This window comes from Melopsittacus undulatus, chromosome 1 (assembly GCF_012275295.1).
Source record: "Melopsittacus undulatus isolate bMelUnd1 chromosome 1, bMelUnd1.mat.Z, whole genome shotgun sequence".
In the NCBI taxonomy this organism is placed as follows: Eukaryota; Metazoa; Chordata; class Aves; order Psittaciformes; family Psittaculidae; genus Melopsittacus; species Melopsittacus undulatus.
In genome coordinates, this window is record NC_047527.1 from 136,157,520 (window position 1) to 136,179,905 (window position 22,386).

At 35.7% G+C, this 22,386-nt stretch overlaps 1 protein-coding gene across 1 annotated transcript in view; it reads right to left on the reverse strand.

Moving 5' to 3' along the window:
• The window catches only part of KCNH8 (potassium voltage-gated channel subfamily H member 8), a 170,460-nt gene that overhangs the window by 101,269 nt on the left and 46,805 nt on the right, over positions 1-22,386 (reverse strand). The window contains exon 2 of the mRNA XM_005143283.2: positions 13,480-13,713. Coding sequence (XP_005143340.2) covers positions 13,480-13,713 — 234 coding nt within the window. The remainder of the gene's footprint in view (positions 1-13,479; positions 13,714-22,386) is intronic.

A 22,386-nucleotide genomic window follows, 5' to 3' on the forward strand; every position in this document is an offset into this window, starting at 1 on the left:
ACTGGAAGTTCCTTGACTGCCTATGAAAGATGTACGTAAGCATGTGAGGTGAACCAGCAGCTTCACTTCTGAAGGACCACCACAACTGAAGGTACAACAGTATGCTTCAAAGGAAATTCATCTGATCCTCTCTGTCCTGGTCAAGCTTTCCAAGAGGCAGACAGACATCTTTGAGCATGACACTACTAGTTCAGTCATCAGGTAATGTTTCCTCATAAGGTATTTAACAAAAGGACAAAGAGAATTGGGAACAGGAGGAAAGAAGACTGAAGGAGAGAAAAATTATGGGAAGAAGCATATTTGCTTTATACTGGGTTTAAATATTCTTATTATGAAGAAGAATACAGGGAAAGCAAACAAGTCCTTTAAAAAGAAGGTAGAACTGATGTCAGAAGCAAGGTATTTCTACTGTTTCTTGCATTTTAATTTTACGTTCTTCATTCATTATTTGTACAGATTTGACTCTTTTATCAAAAGTTCTGGGAAAATCTGCTCAGTAGTGTTACTGTCAGAAGTGTTACAGAGAGCCATCACCCTATCAATCTGAAGTGGTGCGTTCAAAAAGCAGCAGCATTGAGCAATTTTACTTATTATAAATCTTAAACTCGACAAATTCTTATTTAAAAAAAATATACTCTGCCTGGCTGCATTCTAGCAGCAGTTTCAGTTGTATAAGAAGTTGCTCTGATCTCCTTCCTCTAAAAAGCATCAATAGCTGCAATGGTCTTTTAATCAAGTGTTTGAGTCTCCTCCAGAAGTAGAAGCATATCCTACTCTTTTCAGTTGTTTTATGTCTTTTCAAGATACATACAAACACAGAAATTAGTTATTTAAGGCTGCTCCTGGAAGAAACTTGCAATCATCATCTATGTTCAAACAAATGTAACTCAGTTATGCTAAGAAACACATTCAGTAATACTATCTAAAATGACAGATTTGTAGGTTTAAGGAAGTTCTTGTAACATGGTTCATCATTAGAAACAGAGACAGATCCATTTAACATTTTGTATTTAAATTCATTTGCTCTTTTGTATAATCAAAGTACATTCAGATTCTTTGCAGGTAAACATTAGTCACTGAAATTGTTCCACATCCTGTCACCATTTAATGTCATTTGTTGTTTCTCTTCAATTGTATTTTCTGTCATGATCTGTCCTCATTCTCCTCCTTCTCTTCTAAATATGTCTGAAGATATTGTGATTAAATATAGCAATTATGCATCAAAAATTATATGCACTAGTAAAGAAAACACATATCCAATACATGCATTGGCTATTACTTTCTTGAATAGTTCCAAACTACACCCTACATGGTGGAGCTGTTAGTCTTGGAATTACACAGTCAATATTAAGAAGTCCTAAGCTGAGCTTGTTAGCTTGGCGTTTTTGTTCTTCTGCCTTTATTCTGCAAGTAGCAAATGAATATGAAGTACTCTTCAGGACTAGAGGAGATGGTCCAGTTTAGGTCAGGACTAGGTCACTTTGCTCTTGCACTCTGTGAAGAAACAAAGTGTGCTGTCTTTTACTACTGAGGAGCATTCTTGGAAAAACATACTGATCCAATGCAATCTGCTACGCAGCTTTTACTAAAAGCCAGCATCATATAATGGTATGAGCCAAAAGAAAAACTCATCAAAAAAAGGGTTCTATTTTGTTAAAATTCTTTTGAGTGTAGTCATTTGTAAGACAGAAATTCCTTTCTTGCTTCAGATGGTGTACACTAATATCTTCTGTATTGTCAAGAGTCACCTATCAAAGACATTTCTTTAGGAGGTTTATTTATATACAGACCCATGTTATTGCTCCAAGCCACCACTCTTGGAGAAAGAGTCTAATCTTCCTCTTGCATTATGAACTGAAGGTTCAAAATGCATTTTAATAACCTCAAGGCTTATATAAGCACATCACAGGGAAGCAGGAAAGAGACCAAATGAAGCATATTCTTATCACAAAGCAACTTGGGTATAGTCCACCTTTTATATACACATAAAAAATAATGCTCTGTGGTCACTCTGTTTACCACCCTTTCTACCTTTCCTCGTTCTGACAGTTAGAAATCAAAAGAAAGGTCAAAAGGCCAACAAATTTGAAAGGGAGATTCTGTACAAAACCCTGTTGTCAGATTGCCAATAGCCTTCAGAGCAGAGTATTCCTTTCACTAGAAGATAAGGCCTGCTTAAACCAAGGAACAGACTCAAACCATTAGCCCTATTGATGAGCTATGTGTATTCACTGTACGATAATACTCAAACTTTAGCCATGCCCACCCTGGACAAATTCCAATGAAATACTCATAATGGAAGCCTTTGGTGGATATCTGAATATTGTAGAGGTTTAACACAGAAATTTAATAGGACTGACAAACTTTATTCTTTTTTTTTGTAATTCTTCACAAAAATTAATTTTGCACCCTCATAAAATTTTTAATTGAGCTTTTCTGCAGTATCTTTTTAACCATACGTACTCCTATGAATTACTTAGAACCAGTGATACATATGCAAAGCTATGCTCTTTGTTTGCTCTTGACAGCCTGGGAATAGTTTTGTCCAGGCAGACAAGTTTAAGGCTTTCTTTGTTTTCTATGTATCAACTGTCAGTAGTTACACCCACTTCCAGACTTTCACTTCCTCAGGACTACTCGCCACACCACTCTCCAGATAGACACCAAACCAGCTTGTGTTACCACTTATATCACTCAAAGGGAGGAAATAACAAAAGAACAAATTCCTGTGATTTACTTCTACCTCCCTGTGGTGAGAAGAAGAATAATAAAGATGAAGAGCTCTTTCATGAAGCTTTGGATGTGTACGTAATATACCAGACTAACCAAACGTAATGTTTCATAGTCTAAAAAACTGAGTACCTGAATTAAAAAAGACAGTTTAAATGTTTTGCATATTAGATACACAAATCTTGTGGCACAAGACAATCACTCTTCAAGGAATAATTGTCATGATATGCATGCATAAGGGGGCAGAATTAAGCAGCACAAAACATCATAAATATGGTGCATTTCTTTGTTTCAGTATTTGACTTATTCAACTAAATATTCTTTTAAGCAGATGTAAATCAAGCCTTAAACAAGTAAAACTCACCACCCCAACTCCAGGGATTTGTTATGCGAAAGATAAAAATGTTTTTATATAGATAGCTGTAACAACTTGTCAACAAGGTTGATGCAGATTGTCGGCATTACAGAATGGTCTCATTGACAGTGTTACCAATTGTTAGCAAAATAAACCTGCTACTGGATACAGGATAATGGCAGAGAAGTTTTAGCCTGCTCATTTCCACTTTTCCATCACAAAAAGTGTGCGCTATAAGACTGACAGACCAGGATGCCAAAGACTTTGCTTGGGGAAACCAAGCTCTCTCTTTCATTAGCTTATCCAAAGATTCCCAGTGTCACTGATAACATTTCATTTTGAATGTTTTGACAAGATGTCAACATTTTGTTGAGAAGAGCAAGGTGTAAAGAAGAAAACAATGCTTTTTAAGGTTTTTTTTTTTAAAGGCAACTGAACTAAACAGAAAGGGAATGAAGCTGAAAGAAAAAGTGTATAGCTATAATTAGAGTACTTTCTCATTAATACTTGACAATGATCAATTAACACAGATAATTCAAAGTTTTGCTGCTTCAAGCAAATAAACACCTCATTCTTCTCCATTATCTCTACAGAAAACACATGTACGTATTAATAAAATCTACCATACTTTTTCTTACTTGAATTCTGCTACTGTATCTGACAGCCTGTGTGCTGTACCTTAGTGACAGTCTTTGGTCTGGCAATAGTGCAGGAACACTAACAAGAGCACATATGGGCTATCAGATAACTGACTTAAATGGTCACTGATGCTTGTGCCAACAGTTTTATAAAAGTAGTAAAAAAGGCTCAAGAACTTGTTTCGCCAGGTTCTGTATGGAAAACTGATCATGCTTGTATCCTGCCAGAAACTCTCCCTACAAGTTTTGACAGTCAGTGTAAATCCATTCCAAAATATCTTAAGCCAGAATACAGTGGTATGCCAAGAACTTGGTAGAGGGAAGGTGATATATAAGATGCCTTGATAACAAAGTAAAAATTGCATTTCAGTATGAAAAATTAGGTGTGAAAACTATGGAGCTAATTTAGAAAATTCTGTTAAAAATATCTCTGCATCCACTTGTATAGGCAATGGAATACCACATGAAGCTGTTAAAATCTACGACATCTCATCAGAGAATGTGCAAATCATCCACCTATGTGTTTCCACCCTTTTTTTCTGTGCTGAGCTTCAACCTATACTGTGTTCCCTCTGATGCCAGGTAACTCAGTGACTCACATCATGTTGCCCAGCATGTCTAACTTTTTCTGCCATTACTGCCATGATGGAGAGAAGGAGAGAGCAAAAGGATGTTCTAAGAGGAGACACTTTTTAGCTCAGCAATCTCCTATACTTGCTTCTCCTGCATACTGTCAGTGATAAGCAGAGACAGGCTTAACCCATCTCCATGTATTACTATGTGGACACAGACATTGCCTGTTATGGCAGCTCCTAGTTTGAGTGCATGACTTTTTCAACCTTAGTGTTCTTGATATTTTTTGTATGCAGCAGCTAGCACAGTCTGCAGTGCACATTTTATGCAAACTAATTTATGAACTCCAGCACATCTACATTTCAGCTTTGTTTACTCAGCTTTCCTGTCTCTCCTTTTATATCTCTGCTATCTTTCCTACTTAATGAAACTTCATCTCAAAATCCTCCAGTTACATTTGTGTTTTCACTGAGCAAAAGCAGTGAAGCTAATCAATACCTGTTAAAGCCATGTGACATACATTATCCTTCTGTGTACTGCTTACTTTTTGTCTGCTCTAATTTCCTTTTCCTATCTCCATCCAGCTTAGAAAAAAACCCTGCATTTAAGTAGATAAATACTTCCCCTATGTAATACGTTTACCAGGTTACATTTATAACAATTAGCAAAATACACAGGATTACCTAAAAACTCAGTTAAGTCAATGAAATGTATTCTGTTTAAATGCAAAAAGCTTCAGGACAGATTCACAAATATTATCAGTCTGCAGTTTACTTTTCCTCCAACTCCAAAGATCATTATTCTGTCATGGTTATAACAGTATAAGGTATTCAGCATTTGTCAGCTAACTCCTGGGAAAGTACTAATTGACACAGACTATTTATATAAATAAATATGAATATCTACAGTTAAAGTGGAAAAACCTCCAACAGAACAAACCAAATAAAAACCAAAACAAAGTACTGGTTCTTCAATATTATTACACAGACTGTTTCAGAAATAGTCTCAATTCTTCCTGAGCAGCGTAGTCTTTACATTCTTCAGCTGAATTCTGCTTTTTTCATTGCTTAGATTTGAGCAGTCCCAAAATGAGTAGTTTCTTTTCCCTTGATTGCTATATTTTTGAAATATATTGTTAAAACTGTGCTTACAGTCTATGGCCTTTATTCCTTTTGGATTTTCCGAGCTGCTAATCCAACATGTAATCACAGCAGTAAATATGATTTCTCAGTCTACTGAGGGATGTACTTTGGAAAAAAATTAAAGCAAGAAATTTTCTTAAGCCAGGATGATCTCTCCTATACGTGTATGCATGTGTGCATATACATTTATGCATATAATTATATATATAAAAAACCATGTATTTATACACACGGGATTTATTTTCTCTCAGGTTCTCCCTGTAAGCTGCCTAAGGGCTCTGAAATTGTGTCTGACATTTTGACATCAGGAGAAGCTATAGCCTACATTCATCTAAATACAGACACATTTTCAAATGATGTTATTTTGCTTTTAAGTTCATTATTTTATTTTTTTTTAAAGTCTCAAAATTACATGAAATTTCCTGTAAGCAAAACCACAGCAATATTGAACAGATCACTGCAGTTACAAAGAAAATTTTCCACCTTTGAGTTTCAAATAACAGGTGGTAGCAATATAAAAAAAATATCTTCATGCAACATATTTTCAGAACCCTGTTTCTACGGTCTCTTCCAGTGGCAGAAACAGAAGGTCTGGACTTTGTGATATGTGAGGTTTTCCAGCACTGGGAGAGGTTCTGGTCCCAGCCTCATGCTTGTTCATACAGCTTTAGACAGAAAGGGCATTCTGCTGGTTAGTTCTCTACTTACATTTGCAAAGCTCCATTTTAGAAACTGATAATGAATTTTCCACTTATTTTTCCATTAATCTAGTTCAGAGAAGTTTTATTGCTTAATGAGAATAGCAGTGCCTCTATAGTTCCTATTATTTTAATTGTATCTGCTCATATTAATCAGCAATTTTCAGCAAGCTCAAGGATTTTCTGTTGAGCTCATATTTCAACCTGCACATGGCCTGCTGCCCATGGGCACCTTTCTGGAAGGAAGTGGCTAAAGCTGGGACATGATAAGGGGTCAAGTCACAGATCCAGACTGATATCTCAATCCTGTCAGGTTTATGTTTTTGTGCAGAAGGGTTTTGAAACACTGTGGAATTACATAACACTGTAGAGAGGATTAAACTTCCCAGTTCACCACTTGCACATGCTGTAAACACACTCTGAGCATGAAAAGAATTATAGTAACCCTGCCAGTTGGAAAGTAGCAGGTTTTAACCATTTAATTACTTAAGTGCTCTATAAAATCAGACTGCTTTTGCACTTCCCTAGCCAAATCCTTGGGAGAGTTTGACAGACAGTGCTACCATGAGCGTCCTCCTGCTCCTCCAGAAAATCAGGGAACTAATGCAAAAACCCATCACAATTGTCAGCATGGGAGGTGGCAATTAGTCTATACCATGATCCAGTGTGTGGACTTGGGGATCATGAACAAAATAAGTAAATGTCAGTAGAAGGAAGGCAGGTAGCCATTAGGAGAAATGGTACTTTGATTTTTTTTCAACCAAAAACCAGCCTAACTCAAGGTGAAGCATGGGGACAACAAGTCAGTTTTTAACTAAAATATGATTTAAAACTATGAAAAAAAGAGAGAGGCCATCAGTTGCCTCAGTGTGGCCATAAAATTGTGAGGAAATTTGAAGAGTGACTGGTCTGACGTAGTACAATAGGTAAATACCTACCTCTCTCACTAAAAATGGATGTGTAGAAAGTTGCATAATGAAATAGATATTTTAAAAATGCAAAAGTGCATTCAGCATTACCAACAGCCATTCATATTAAGTGTTGTTGGAAGCCCAGGGTGCCTGGGTGGAAACACTAATCTGTAAGCATCTGTAAGCAATGAAAAGCCCATCACTTTGTAACAATGCAGTAAGTAGCAGGAAACTCTCATATGGATTTATTTACTTTACAGTGTGCTTCTAGGAGAACAAATCTTTTCTCAGGGAATTATGTTTTTAATAAATCATGTTGCTATTGAAAGAAGCTATTAGCCAATGTCACTGCGAGTGTCATCAGAACAAAGTATCAGCACTGTCAGTGAGTAAGCAGCAGTCATGTTGAAGTCTCATTAAATTACAGCAAAGGATCTCAGATGCTTTAGATCACATTGTACACAGGGGATTTTACTTCCACCCCATTTTTTTTTCTCCTCTTCTAGCTGAAGTTCATCCCCTTGTTTTGTCCCCTCACAGGCTGTTGCTGACTGCTTCACTCCAGGCTCTGCATATTTTAAGCCAGGGTTCTCCAGAGGAGCAGAAGTTTGCCCCATCTTTCTCTTCTGCTTCAGAAGTTGGTACTGTCTCTAAAACATCTACACACTTCAAGACTACACATCAGAGGCCATGGGTAAATCAAATGAACTGTTAGGAGAGAAAAGGAGCCAAAGAATTCCCTCTTCTGTGAAACAGAGGAAGAAAAAGGACATGCTTTCTGGTCATACCCACAACTATACTTTTTTTTTAAAAAAAAAGAATGTCTTCCTCAAGATCAATTAAAATTTCTAATGTCTACTGAGCTATATGGATGGGGGAAGAAAAACACAGAGAGAAGGGAAGAGGGAGAAAATAAGGAGAAGGGAACAGAGAGGAGAGGGGAGGAGAAAGGAAGGAAAGAAGGAAAGGGAAGGGGAGAGGAGAAGATAGAGAAAGGGGACAAAGAAAAGAGTGCTTTTAAAAATATATAAATTATTGTTTATGGCTCATGTAATTGAAATTACATATTATTCTCGGGTTATTTTTTCAGTGTTTTGTTCTCTTTTTATTCCCCTCCTCTTGTATTCTGTACTATAATTTAGCTAATGTGAGCAAAGCAACCACAAAAGCTTTTTAGCTTTCTTATTTTTAGAGCAGCAATGGAGCATCAGTGAGGTCATGTTGCTGAGATATTTTGCCAAGCAACTGGTCAAGGGACTTCCTCTACATTAGTAATTAGACGTCACTAGAAAATGGGTATCTCTGTATGGATGTTTGGGTTTGGTTTTGCTCTTTTTTTTTTTCTCAAATAGAAAATTCTTACTAATGCCTCTTTCCTAAGTGCTGGGCTTAACATTTCCCAAAGTCATGTTGGATTTCAGGAGGCTGTTAAAACAGGGAGTCAGTTAATATTAAAAAGGTACCATGCAACTCCCGTGTCTCAGAATGGTACAGGATATTTTCATACAACCATTAAAAGTATGTTTTTAAATTTCTTGTTGGAAAAAAAAGATATAATTTCTGCAATGAGCAACTGTACTTTTGTAGAGAGGAAAAGCTTTAGCTAAACCTAATTTTCTTCCATTTCAAAGGAAATTAATTTTTATTAAGTTTCTTTATAATTAATTAAATCTATAATTTTAAATTAGATTAATCTCATTAAAAAAAAAGTTTTCTGTCTGCTTAACACAAGTCATACCTTAACTGAAAGTAATGTAATGGAGCCTTTGTTATCCTGTAGCCACATTATTCAACTGTAACCACAGCAGACGCTATATGGATGATGCTTCATGGCTTAAGGCTTATTTCATTTGCCTCTGGCTGTTACTGATGCTCATGTGAGAATACTGTTGCACCTAGACTTCAAATCGTCTTTTGTCTGATGGCATCCAGTGACTCAGGAGAAGGCTCTGACTTTCACCCTTTATATATTCATATTCTGCTCATCTGAAATAGACCTTGAACCTGACTTTGCAGATAATACACATTCTCCAATACTGATGAGAAGAGCCAAAATACCTTGATTTAATCATGCTGAATCTAAAAATTAAAAGATTTAGGAAATAACTATATTGTGCCTTTGTGACTTTACAGGTTACTTGCCAAATTTTTAGGGGCCAAGAACTACTAGTCACATACCTAAGGCATACCTCAGAAGGTGTTTATATCAGTATGGACATAGAGAATGGCAAAGTGTCCCTTGTGTCCCTGTGGTCTGTCAGAGATGAAGCAAACTGTGCTTGTGCCCAAGCCCTACGTAAACTGGAAACAGTGGTTCCAGCAACACCCATTCACTCCAGTCCAGTAACAGGAGGGATTTTTAATTGCCACAAAAGGCTGTGCAAACAGCCCTGTTTGCTGGGGTGCACAGATACAACAGACAACACAGGGAAGCCAACCAGATGCCCTTAAGTCAGAAGTGGCCATCACTGATTGCATAGTGTCTCACACGAGTTACTTATAGACAGAAAGAGGCCAATTTCAGCAAAGGAAAATTGTAGGGCTGCAGGTCTTAAGAGGTTATGAGTAAGAACAGACCTCTTTAAATACTACAGACTGATATGTGAGACATAGGAAGTGAGTCTGATAGGGTCATAAGGGAACCAAGTTATAACCTTCTCAGCAGCTGAAGACAGAAAAGCTTAGACTGGACTAAGTAAATGATTATAGGACTTATTGTAAAATCATCTTTGGCTGTAACAGAAGAGGAAAAAATCCACATTGCTACATATTTCTGCTTCTGTCTGGGGCATGGTGAAACTCTCATTTAACTACATGTACTTGCTATTGATAAATTTCTGCAGTGGTCTGGCAGGAAAAAAAGTAGTATTTGTCTAAATGTAGCTCCTCAGTCTAGTGTCCATTTGCTTTGAGATTACTCTAAAAAGAGTGATTCAGGGAATGAGTTCTTTTCTCAAAACTCACTTGAATTCAAAAGGGCTACTTTGCATTTACGTTATCATAATTGACAACTTAATTTGTTGCAGATGTTTTGAAGAAAGTGTAGAAATAGAGAAGAAAAAAATCACTTAAACAATCAGCTCCTAAGCTATATAATTTTAAAACTATATAATTTTAAAACTACTTGAAGAAGGCAACAATCATAAAATTCCTTGCCTTTAAATAGTTTAATTTTCTGTTTGTTTTCAAAACCCAATACAGTTGTGATGAATTAGGTTAGAAACTGACTGAGCAATCAAAATATATACTGAAACTATGCTGGGAAGTGTCTTTTGAGTGAAATTTTCAAAAAACATCTCTCTCTGAAGTTGCTGCTGCTACAGATCTTAATACTGCTCTGTGCTAATATGGCAAGAAATACCCTGGATGAGAAGGTACAAAGAGTTTAACTGTTCTAAGGATTTGTTAAAATGCCAAAGAAGCAGCACAGATAAGAGACAAGTTCTCATTCACTTCTAGTCAATTCCAGGAGGATTGTTTTCTAGTTTGATCAGAGTATAACTGCTGAAGATCATCCTTCTATTAAGATCCAAACCCAAATAAGAAAGACAAGGAAATCTTGCATTTCATCCCACAGACATTTTATTCAGCTCCTTACCTAACTCCTTGCAGTCAACTTTTTCTCTCTACAGTGACAGCTCAGAACAGTCTGGAACTTCCATGAAATTGTATATAGCACATGGGTAGCTGGAGTTGCTTTAGTTATAACAATCATTCCTTTAACTAACAACTGTTGAGCAAAAGTGATATGTTGATTCTTAAATGATGTTTAAATAGCTGTGAAAGGCTCATATTCCAGTTTACCAAATTCAAAACATTAAGAGCTTTAAAGTCTCTACTTTGAATCACTACTTATTTAGAATGAGCAATCTAATGAAATGAGAAAGACTAAATCAGTTTTAAATTGAGTATAGGTCAAATTAAAAATATTAAAACATATGGTATTTAAGAAATCAATTCATATTCAGTTTTGGAAGTTTGAGTTTCTTTCCCAGAAAATGAGACATACATGTAAAAGAAAAAATAATTACTGATTTCAAGCTTCTACATTTTAGATCAAACCCAGAAGAAACCAAGCATAATTTATTGTGTTCATGCATCCATTTCCCTCTCAGTCTTTTATTATCATAATGATGTACTCATTATTAAGCTTCTAATAAGTATGCTAAGGGACATTTTTTGAGATCAGAACCAGTTCCTTCAGAGCTATCCCTGAAGCTAAATTCCTATTCCTGAAGTTTGCTCTGAAAGTTTTAATTTGGTCTGGTAGCTGGGCCTGTGTATCTGTATAGTCATTTTAAGGCTATTATTCCCAAAGTTCATATGTCTTAAAATATTTTAAAAGATTTTCTTGCAACAAAGACACCTTTTTTTTTCCCCTCAGACAACGTTGAATAAACCCAACAGTTCAGAAGTTCAATCTTTTTTTCTGAAAAATGCCCCCAAAAACCAACAAATCACAAACCAAAAATGAAACCAAACAAAACCCCCCAAAAACCGTTTTTCTAAAAAGGATGATTTACCAAATATGCTGCCTGCAGTTTGCAGCTCTGTAGAAAAGGAAAAAAAAGCATTATTTTTTAAGATTAATTTTGCTTTTATCAAAGAACCATCTCATGTTATTTTAATACCTATTCATTTCTGTTTCCCAGTGGTACAGAAATACATGAAAATGAAAAATACAAGAGGCAGTCTGAGAAAATTATTCATACTCAGAAAATGTCTTGGAATGGCTTCCAGTCAAATTATACACAGGGATGCAAGTAGGACAGATTGTGGGAATTCTTTTATCCTAAACGATTTCTCTTTATCTATTTATCTGTGGTTCAGCCACTCCACTGATAAGCAAATTGACCTGCAATCTCTTCTGCCTGCATAAATCATACCTATTATAGGTTTGAAGCACCTCTTCTTAGTCAAAGGAATCACAATTTATCATTCAGGACAAAGTAAAATGAACGTATTAGCTTTAGTTCTTTAATTTACATACATTAAAATCTCTTCTCACTGTGCCCCTCATCACTAGACAATGCTGAAGAAAAACAGCTCTTATCCTTCCAGATTAAGACAATTTTTTCCTATATACAGACATGATTTACATATTTGAGACTTTTTTAAAAAAAACCTTCCTGAAACATGAGCTTAAGAAACTGTGGAATTCTCTTCTAAATGCTAAAACCTAATAACAGACATCTCCCAAGCCTCCCCAAAAAAGACAAGAGGAAGCATTTAGAAGCATCTTCAAAATAACATCAAAATTTCATACTGTGAAAAACAGCAGTCAAGAACACAAGCCAACTAAGAAACATTTTCTTAAGTCAAGGAAATTGACAAGCCTAACAAGCCTTCTATCACTCTAAATCAGTCTATCTTCTTGCCAATATCCAGTTATGTTTTAGAAAATAACTTTCAGAAAATAACTTTCTGAAGTATTTAATATAATATTTGAGGGGAAAAAGTTTCATTAGTAAAGTCATAAGCAGGATCTATGAGGAAAACATGCTCTAAACATATACCTAAAAATCGTAGCCATACAATGAAACAGAAAGCAATACTCAAGAGACCCCCACGGATCTATTAAGCCAAAGGATCACTGAGCACGTATGAAAGCAATCCTGTCAGTATCTCAGTGTCACCTGTTTGAAGATCACATGTATGTGAAGATCACATGAATGATGGCAGTGTAAATGCTTACAGAACAGGTACACTGAAGGAGCCTGATATAAATTAAAGCAGGTGATAAGTATGCATCATGGGATGCTTTCTTCCATGGCTCACTCATGTTGGCTACAAAACAGTCTTTTTATATGACCTGCCATAGGAGTGAAATCTTTGGCAGTGCAACTCTAAATGTACTGAAGACTATGGAGCTGCTTAATGCCCAGATTTTATTTAGTGTGACAATATATACCTAAATATAAAATTTACTTAGAGTGCAGCTTATCCAGTTTTTGAAAATTATTATTATGGTATTTAGATATAGTGGCTGTGGAGAATGAGTCATCTGGATAATTCAAAATTCTGAGCATTTAACTGATGAGACAGAAAATTTTACATAGCCACTGTCTACCTTATGGTGAGTATTTTTAATTTTTTAGTTACAGTTTCAGTAATAAGGGATAAGAACTTTAATATAAGGAAAAGTAAAAAATGCAGCATCACACTGAGTACAGATAGCACAGTCTCACTTTGCCATTTTTGACCCTGAATTTCTTCTTTGTAGCTTTGTAACTTGTCATATGTTTATACGAAATCAGTAACACTAATATAAACATAGTCTCAATATGCACACAACCATCTCTATTCAATTCTGTTCTTGTAGGTCTGATTATAGATATACAATATCATTATATAAAAATGCATGTGATTTATTATATGCATAAATGTGAAGTTTCATTTTTGGGACAAAAAAACAGTAAGGAAAAAACTTACCATTCTTCTTATAGAACATGATTTCTCCTTTGAATTCTACCTTTTCCTCCAATGATTTCTCAATTTGAAGAATCATCTGCTCATTTGTTTCAGCACCAAGTAAAAATTTACAGCTGCAGCTCTTCTGCATGACTTCAGTTCGTGCAAATCCAGCAAGCTCACAGAAGCCATCTGAGCAGTATACAATAGGGAATCCTTTAGCCACCTGAGCATTTGCAAGGATGAAGTTACTATCTGTAGAACACAAAAATAAAACGTGAGTTGCAGCCTGAATTCTATATCATTTGACATCATACTTCAGCTTCATAGGAAGGCACTACTGGACATACACTTAAAAGCAAAATCCCAACTGCCTGCAAACAAGAATGCAACTTCTGGTTTTACATCACTGATCTGAAATAAAATCAAGTCCAACAGTCCACATAGCACTGTCATACGATGGTTCCTCATGGCTACATACAGCTTGCCTCACTGCATCATCAAACAGTAATTTATAACTGCCTCTGAGACAGATGTCAGCACATTGACAAAACCACTTTGACCAAAGACTGGTGACAAACACAGAAGCTTTGGAGGAATTTGAAAGGTGCCGTGTTATGCTGCCACTCAGACTACTACGTTGTCTGAACAGACACACCTGTATTTTAAAAAAGGTTAAGCTCTCTATGCTCCAAATAAGCTAAAGCTGACCTTTATCAAAATTCAAACAATTTTTTTTATATATGATTTATCAAGGGAATCCTTAAAAGTAGAGTTGTGGGACATTCTGGGGCTACATGGAGCTGTTTATCCTTTGTTTTATATCTTTTTTGTTTCTTGGGTTTGTTGTTTATTTCTTTAGGTTTGGTTTGGGGTTTTTTTTGTGAGGGAAAAAGATTTCATCCAAAAGCATTGTCAGCTGTCTTTCAGAGCACCATATTTATTCCATATGAAACAAGCACAGCAAAGATTCACGCTTCCATTACACCTTAATGCACTTGTGTAAAACGCAACTAACATGCATGATAGATTAACTAACAGTATCAATGATAAATTAAAAAAATAGCATATTGACACGGACATCAATCAACCAAACCTAATGTTTTAATTTGAATTCAAATCTTTGGCAAATCTCACAGCTTAATAACTCATTTTCAGCCCTTCCTGAAGTGTCTGGAGTGTTTGTGCCTTAGACATTCATCCTTGGCTCACACCCTTTCCAGATAAGATATGAAGGTCTATCCACCTTTTATTTTTTTTGCCTGTGCCTCCTTATCTTGAAATAAAAGGAAAAAAGTATAAATTTTATGGGAGGAACCTATCTTCATTTCACTTTGAAGGAGAAAAGACTATTTTTCGCTTGTTGCTTATTAAAGAATGTTTACCCTACAGCTTGCTAGCAGGAGCTTAGGAGCAGTCTAGTCCCAAGACAGTTACCTCACACTTTTCAGGACTATGTGCATATGGATTCATGTGTATGTATTAAAATAAAATACTATTAACTAACCCAAAATCCCTTGATATATATTCATAAATTTAGAGAAATAATGAACTATTTTAATGGAAAACTCAGGTTGGTATGCCTAATCCCCTTACAGGGATATATTGTTCATGAATGGGGAAGGGAGGGACAGAATTCATAAACTAAAATATGAAAGAGGAAAAATACATCTGTTTCAGCATTAACTGTCACAAGAGTTATACATCCATTAAGTTTTAACAGGTTCACTTATGTTACTATTTATTTACACAAGGGATAAAATACTATGACTGATATTGCTAAGATTTCAGTACTTTAAAGACAATGCTGAGGTTTATTCAATGATCAATTTGCTCTTAAGACTTTGCTTCAGTTACTCACCTTTCACTTAAATTTAATTAAAGTCTTCCAATAAATGATTATTATATTAAAGCAGACTTTTCTCATTCTCCAAATAATGCAATTTAAAAATGCATTCTGGTTCAGTGCAGTGCTTCACTTAGCCTGTCATTTTTATTTGTCTAACTAGGGAATAAGTATCATTACCATTTATGCACTGACATGCTGCTCCCACTGCCAACATAAAACTAAATCCCCATACTGCCAAAAGAATTAAAATCAGGTACTTGCAGTGAAGTTTAATGATGGTGTTACAGTGTAAGACTTACAGATCGTACATCCCAAATGCATCTGTAGCTATCAAATTAATTTACTCCTGGGTTTCTTCTTGTTTAAAATACAATTATATGATGCAAAGACTTCCCCCCTTCCCTCTCCCTTTGAATTCTAATTGTTGTGAATTGCATGAAGCAGAATATGGAACACTGAAATAAGAGAAATGGTAGGGAGGATGCTCTTGGAGAGCAGGAAGGTTTGCATATCATTATGAACAGGAATATGCTGGAGCTTACCAAGCACACCATGATTTTATGAAAAATTTAAGATGGAAAAATTCTGCTGTCATTTATGTAAAAATAAACCTAGATTATTTTTGGTTTAACATTCATAGAAGAAAACAATGTAAAGCTAATTCAGTGTTGGCTAGAATAAGAGGCAACCTTTCTGTTAACATCAACAGATGTCTCATAAGGCTTGTAAGCCTAATATTGCTGAACATTTTGAGTACAACAGTAAAACATCATCAGGAAAATACAATCAAAATTACATTTTCTGTTCTTCTTGAGCTTGGAGTTCAAATCAAATGATGAAAGATGTGCCTGTAATCCCAAACTAGCACAGTATTTAAATGATTTACTGAAAAAAATGCTATTCCTAGAGCATACTAAGCACCATAAAATATTTCAAAAAAACACCAAGAACTGAGGCTGAAATTTATAACATTCAGGCTTCAGTGTGGCACAAATAACAAACCCAGCACTTAATTCTATGACCTTCAGTGATAGCTAGCTAAATCTTAAAATCCAGAGTAGAAATAATGGCATTTTATAGAGAATAGAATTAGAAATCTATGGACTGGAAGACAGAACTTTTGTTACTCTTGAAAGTCACACTAGGTAAGTTGCAATGAGTCATACAAATCTATTCCTCTGTACATTGCGGTATACGTTGATGTGTAGATTCCATAATAATAGAGAAGACATTGAATTTCGTATTACTTTCAGGTTATCAGCCTGAATGTTGTTTTATTCATATTGGTTGATGGTGAGACAGTACTAGATTACTCGTAGGATTTTTTAAATTGTTTTTAGACAAGAAAACACATCGAAGATAAATTCATGACCTATTGAGAAAGATGTAATCTTGAGTCTTTGAGACTGTTTAGGAATGCAGAGCATTTGCAAAACCAGAGTAGAACTGCTACAGATCAGTGTACAACCTGAAAGAACAAATTTTGGCAAAATTACGAGTAACAGTCTTCAGCTCAGAGACTTAAGTGCTGAAAGTCTGTGCAAATTTAATAAAATTATTCACATTGTGTATTTGTATATCGCCTTTGACTAAAATAACTTAGTTGCATGTTCAAGTTGTATGGGTAGAAGATGATTTTGAAGTGCTTCTGCTAAAGATGGAACAAGAAGCTTAGACAAAAAAAAAAAAACAAAAATAAAAATCCAACATTCACTATGCTTCTTTTCCTCTATGCTCATTTTCTATAACAATCAAAAGACTTTTTTCACATGAAAGTTTGAAGGAAGAATATTAGGAGCTTGCATGCCTGCACTCGCTTTGGAAGCAGAACAAGCTGAAGTGGATAGGACATTGATCTGAAGACTCGCCTGGTTTCCAGAAACCTCTGCCATACACATAGCATAAACTTAGAGTCAGTTAAACAAGCTGAACCAGAACCATGCTAACAACACCTTCAATCACAGACCTACACACCATTGCCCTGGCTCAACAGCCTGAAACCTAGAAGTTATAACCTAAGAAACAGCACAAATTTATATCACATGCCATCTGATACAGAGAGATAGGTTTGCTAAACATCCCATGACAGAGTTTTAGTATTGAGATAATTAAAGGGAAAGGCTATTATGAAATTCTCTACTTCATAATTAATGCACACAATTTATCTGACTGTTTGTAATGAGACCATGTTACAATTAAACTCAGCACTCCCTTGATAAATCTTACTGTCATCTTATTTAGTGAAAAATGGCAAAAGGGTTTTGCTTAATACTGTAGCTATGTACTGCTATAAATCTCATTGCTGTGCTTCCCCAGTTCTTGTAACAGTTCTTTTCTGTTACAAGATGGTTTCTGCAAGTCCAGATGGTTTCTGCAAGTCTTCATCTTTTATCAGTGAAGAGAACATCTATCTGACTTCTTGTGCAACTGAGCACAGCCAGCCACCATTCTCATTTTCAATACTAAATTATTTATGAATTAAAAAGAATGACAAAGTACTCTGCAAAGAAAAAAAAAAAGAAAAAAACTCCCTAGCAATCAAAAAAGCTGTATTAATTAAACAAGTGACTCACATAGTTACTCTATGAAATGGAGAACAGTCTGCAGTTCTTCTGGATGTTTGATTTGATTGCACAGTTCCTACATGGACAACTTAACAAGAGATGTCCCATTCCAGAAATTACTGTTACAGAGAACATGACCACATTAACAGTTAAAATTGCCTAATTGAATGAGTAAAATAGCATATGAAAATATTTAACTTCATGTCAGCACATGTAGGTGCAAGTGAGTTTAGAGTTCAAGCTCATTTACCAGCTGCTGTTCTTTGAATCTGATTGAGACCAAAATGATTTTACAGTACATACACTTCCATATATTAAAGTTCCTCTTGAAAATCTCTGTGCAGGTTATGGGGTCACTAATGTGAAGTTTAGACTTCTCCAGTTGTTGATGAGTCAGGAAGAAAATTGATTATACTGGTACCTCTTTCCACTCTTCATTAAAAAATACTGTATATTCCAGTGAACACTAAAAGAACTATGTATTAGAAAGTACACATAGGCTGATGAGCAAAGGACCAATCACTGTAAGCTTATATAATTGATTTAATTGCTCAAAATTAAACTCTATTAGCAGAAGGAAACATCTAGGTCTTTCTCTCAGAATAAATTATTAACTGGTTAAAGAAATGTCGTTTTACTTTTTTTCTTGGTATGTACCTCAAATTACAAATTCACATTGCACACATATTACATGCAGCAATTCAAATCCATGAAGCTGAATCAAGGTTGTAATTAAATATTTCTTTTGCCACCCTTAAGCTGTGCTGATTTTGACAACATTTGATTTTTCTGTAAAAAGCTATTACATTCTATTGGACCAGCTTTATTTGTGTTATTGATCATGCAGCAATAGCCAGCACACAGTTCTGACATAACTACAGAAAGCTATACTGCAGTTGTTAACTATTTACATGGTGGTGTGCAGCTTTATATGCTTTGAAATGCTGCAAGTGAAATGATGCACAGTGCCTACCAGAATTCTGTCAATGGGAACTGGAGGTGCTTCCTCACCCGGCAGAAGTGGACCCTCCTAGCCCTTATGAGGAAATGCAGCTGCTTCTCGGTGTTCTTTGTGGGTACCCACTGGAGAGGAGAGTGCATGGATTCCCACTTCTTAAGGAGTTTTACAATTCCTCCACTAAAATATACGGAAATTTTAAGTTCATTCGGGAGGCAGAAGGGCCATTTGTGTAATGAACCTATATTTAATTTCCTGTTTTTTTTTCAGCCTGTTCTATTGATTTGAAGTTCAATAGGAATGGTAGAAATGAAACTGCTGTAAGTCAAACTAACACACTGAGCTCTTATACCCTGAAATCATCTAGCCTACTGATTTAGGATCCTGAGATCATGACTTAGTTTCAAGTGTTCAACAGAGGAAGGTTTGCAGATGAGCAGTCATAGAACTGTAGAATCAGACAGGTTGGAAAAGATCTTTAAGTTCACTAAGTCCAACCTTTACCCCAGCACTGCCAAGACAACCACTAAACCCATACTTCTGAGGGCCTCATTTACCACATTTTTGAGCACTTTCAGGGATGGTGATTCCACCACTTCCTGAGGCAGCCTGTTCCAATGTCTGATCACTTTCTCTGTGAAGAAATTTCTCCTAATATCCAATTTAAACCTCCCCTGGCTTAGTCCTCCTGAATAGAAACATTTTCAAAGACAAGAGTTACATCCTTGTCAGACATTTACCGGTGTGATCCTGTCTATATCTTTCTTTATTACTTGTCTGAAATAGGAATTAAATAAAAGGGTTGAAATCTGTTTTATTTACAGCTATTTTAAGCACTATGTCACCCACTCACAGTCAGTGCTTAGTTTACAGACATGCTAGACTTTCACCATTGCATGATATTTTGTAGTTTTAATGTTTTACATGTGCCTTTACTAAGTATAATGCCTAATGATCCTGTTTATAATACTACTGCACTGCATACCATTTTGGATATTTGTCTTCCATGCATGTACTGCTTCTGATGTTGCAATGTATCTAGTAGCCAGACATTATTGTTACTGCTAACAGAGCTAGTGGAAGAATACAGGAAATAGATTAACAAGCCATTACTCCTGCACACACGGGGGGAAGAACTTAAGTTAGACATTTTGAACCCAGTGCGAAATACCTGGAAAAGACATTTCCTGTCTCTTTGAAATCTAATACCCCTTTCTTCCTATGAGACTTCCTATGCTGATTGTTTCCCCTTTGGAAGTGACTACGAAATAAAGAAACCATTGTGGTACAGCAGTTTCTATATACACAAGAGGAATTTATTAGTAACTGGAGAAAATACTTTAAATACTGAAATATAAAGAGTGCAAAAAACACAGGAAAGCTTCATGGTCCTTCACTTGCTTCCACCATGCAAGGCCAGTTGAAGCTATTCACTGCCCACAAGCTGATTGCAGAGAACTTTCAGCTGCTATTCATAAAAAGAACGAAGGAGAACAAATTACACTTGAAGCCCATCAAGTGGCCATGGAGGAAACTGAGAACAGGCTATGCCCTCTGGATGCCTGAGATCCCAGTGAGGCACAAGACAAATAGATTAAGTCTCCTCTGGCATTCTCCTCTCATTCTCCCCCATGGCAATTTCATGCCAGCTTATGATGACTTCTACTGTATTGATTTCTTTCTATAATTGTTACACTTCAGTATTAAGATGGCAGGACTCTATGGCTGAAAGTAACCATTGTGAGCCTTTACAATTTGTATACTTCTCTCTCAGTCCATGAAATTAAAGGATAATCCTGTGATAATTTGTATGGGGAGAAGCAGTGGACTTGTATGTGCCTATTCTAGTGAAACGAGATCTCTCTAAATGGCAAGAATTTCTGCGTGCAGTTTTCTCAGAGAAGGAGCACTTCTCTAAAGTGATGCTGTAGAAAATAAACTATGTTCAAAGAATGTTTTTCTGACAAATTGACAGAAATTATTTCAAAAATGGTCCAGAAAATGATGAACAGTGTCCAGGAGTTGTCAGTTACAGAAAGTTAGGGTTCTATACTGCACTATTTATCATTACAAACAATTACACTATGTATCCCAAACTCACCCTTTCCAAATCAAAATAAATCTAAGAATCTCAATATACTACTTCCTGACATTGTATTCTTGAGCAAGATCTGTAAAAAACCCACAATATTTTGGGACTGGAAGAGGATGAGAGGAACATTACAGGTGAGAATGTAATTATCTTATTCAAAAGAAAACAAACCATCTTTTAGTGGGTTCACCAGCTGAGAATGATCTCATGAAAAAGTCAGAGGAAAAATGTTGAAAACTGGGGAAGGGCCAGTGTTGTGGAGCAAACAAGCAGTATAATCTTAGTGGAAAAGTACAGTAGATACCTAAAGCAGGCACAGGTTATTACTTTTTATAATGAAAATACTATAGACCTTCTGAATGATTGCAAGAGCTTGAAGCAAGAGCACCTGAGCTTAGATGTTTACATTTGTGAAAATATCCAAAGATACATAATTATTAGAATTTTTGACCTTTTTATGTCTGGTTGTTTTGTTTTACTTCTAGTTCTTTTTTAAGGGAAACAAAGAGCCTAAGCAGCACAGAAGAACCTTTAGCATTTCTACAGCAAATGTTGCTTTCATTCTACTGTGGAACTTCTGTTTCATAACAATGAAGTATAAAGATGTTGCAATCACATTCCAGTGTTGTTACAGGAGGTAATTTGAAGTTCTGCCTTGTTTCTCCAAAGCTTAATGTAAAGAAAGTGATGAAAAATGCCTTGACTAAATGGCAACAGATGCTTCTATCTGTTTACAAAGTTTTCATCCAAGAGAGAATAGTTATTCATATGGAGAGTTTTGAAACAATACCTATAAAGCCCGGTATTTACACTGTAGATTGTTCCTCTATCTCATCAAGTAGAAGTGGCACTGAGCAGACACAGAGAAAAATACTAAAAATACACAAACAGAAAAAGGTTTTGGCACAAACTGTGCAAACTTTTATAAGTTACACTTACTGAGGACACAGAAAGCAGAAGAAAGCTATAAATTACAACATGATCATACTGCTATATTTCCTATGAGACCTGATGCTATAATCCTGGAAATTCATTGCTGTTCTAGAAACTGTTTTGAATGTAAAAAATAATTCAGAGAGACTGTAAGTCAAAGAATTTAACTAGCATCATCATATACACCAGCAGAAATACCTTTGTCCATTTTATAAACTTTTGCAATTCAGGTGTCCACAATATTGATGCAGTGTAAATCTCTCATTTAACCTACTGAACCTTAGTATCAGGACCAGAAGCCTCATCTCCACAGGAATAGCAGGAAGTAACTTCTTATACTCAAATAGGAACATATATTTATCATATGGGGACTAAATTCCTTCACCTCTAAGCTAGACTGAACGCTTCCTTAAAGCACTGGCTAATATTAGTAAACAAACCATGAAATAATTCCAAAGAAGCCTTTTACATTATGTATATGCAAGTAGACTCAATGTTGAGAAAATAAACCCGCCTTACCCATTTCTGTCTT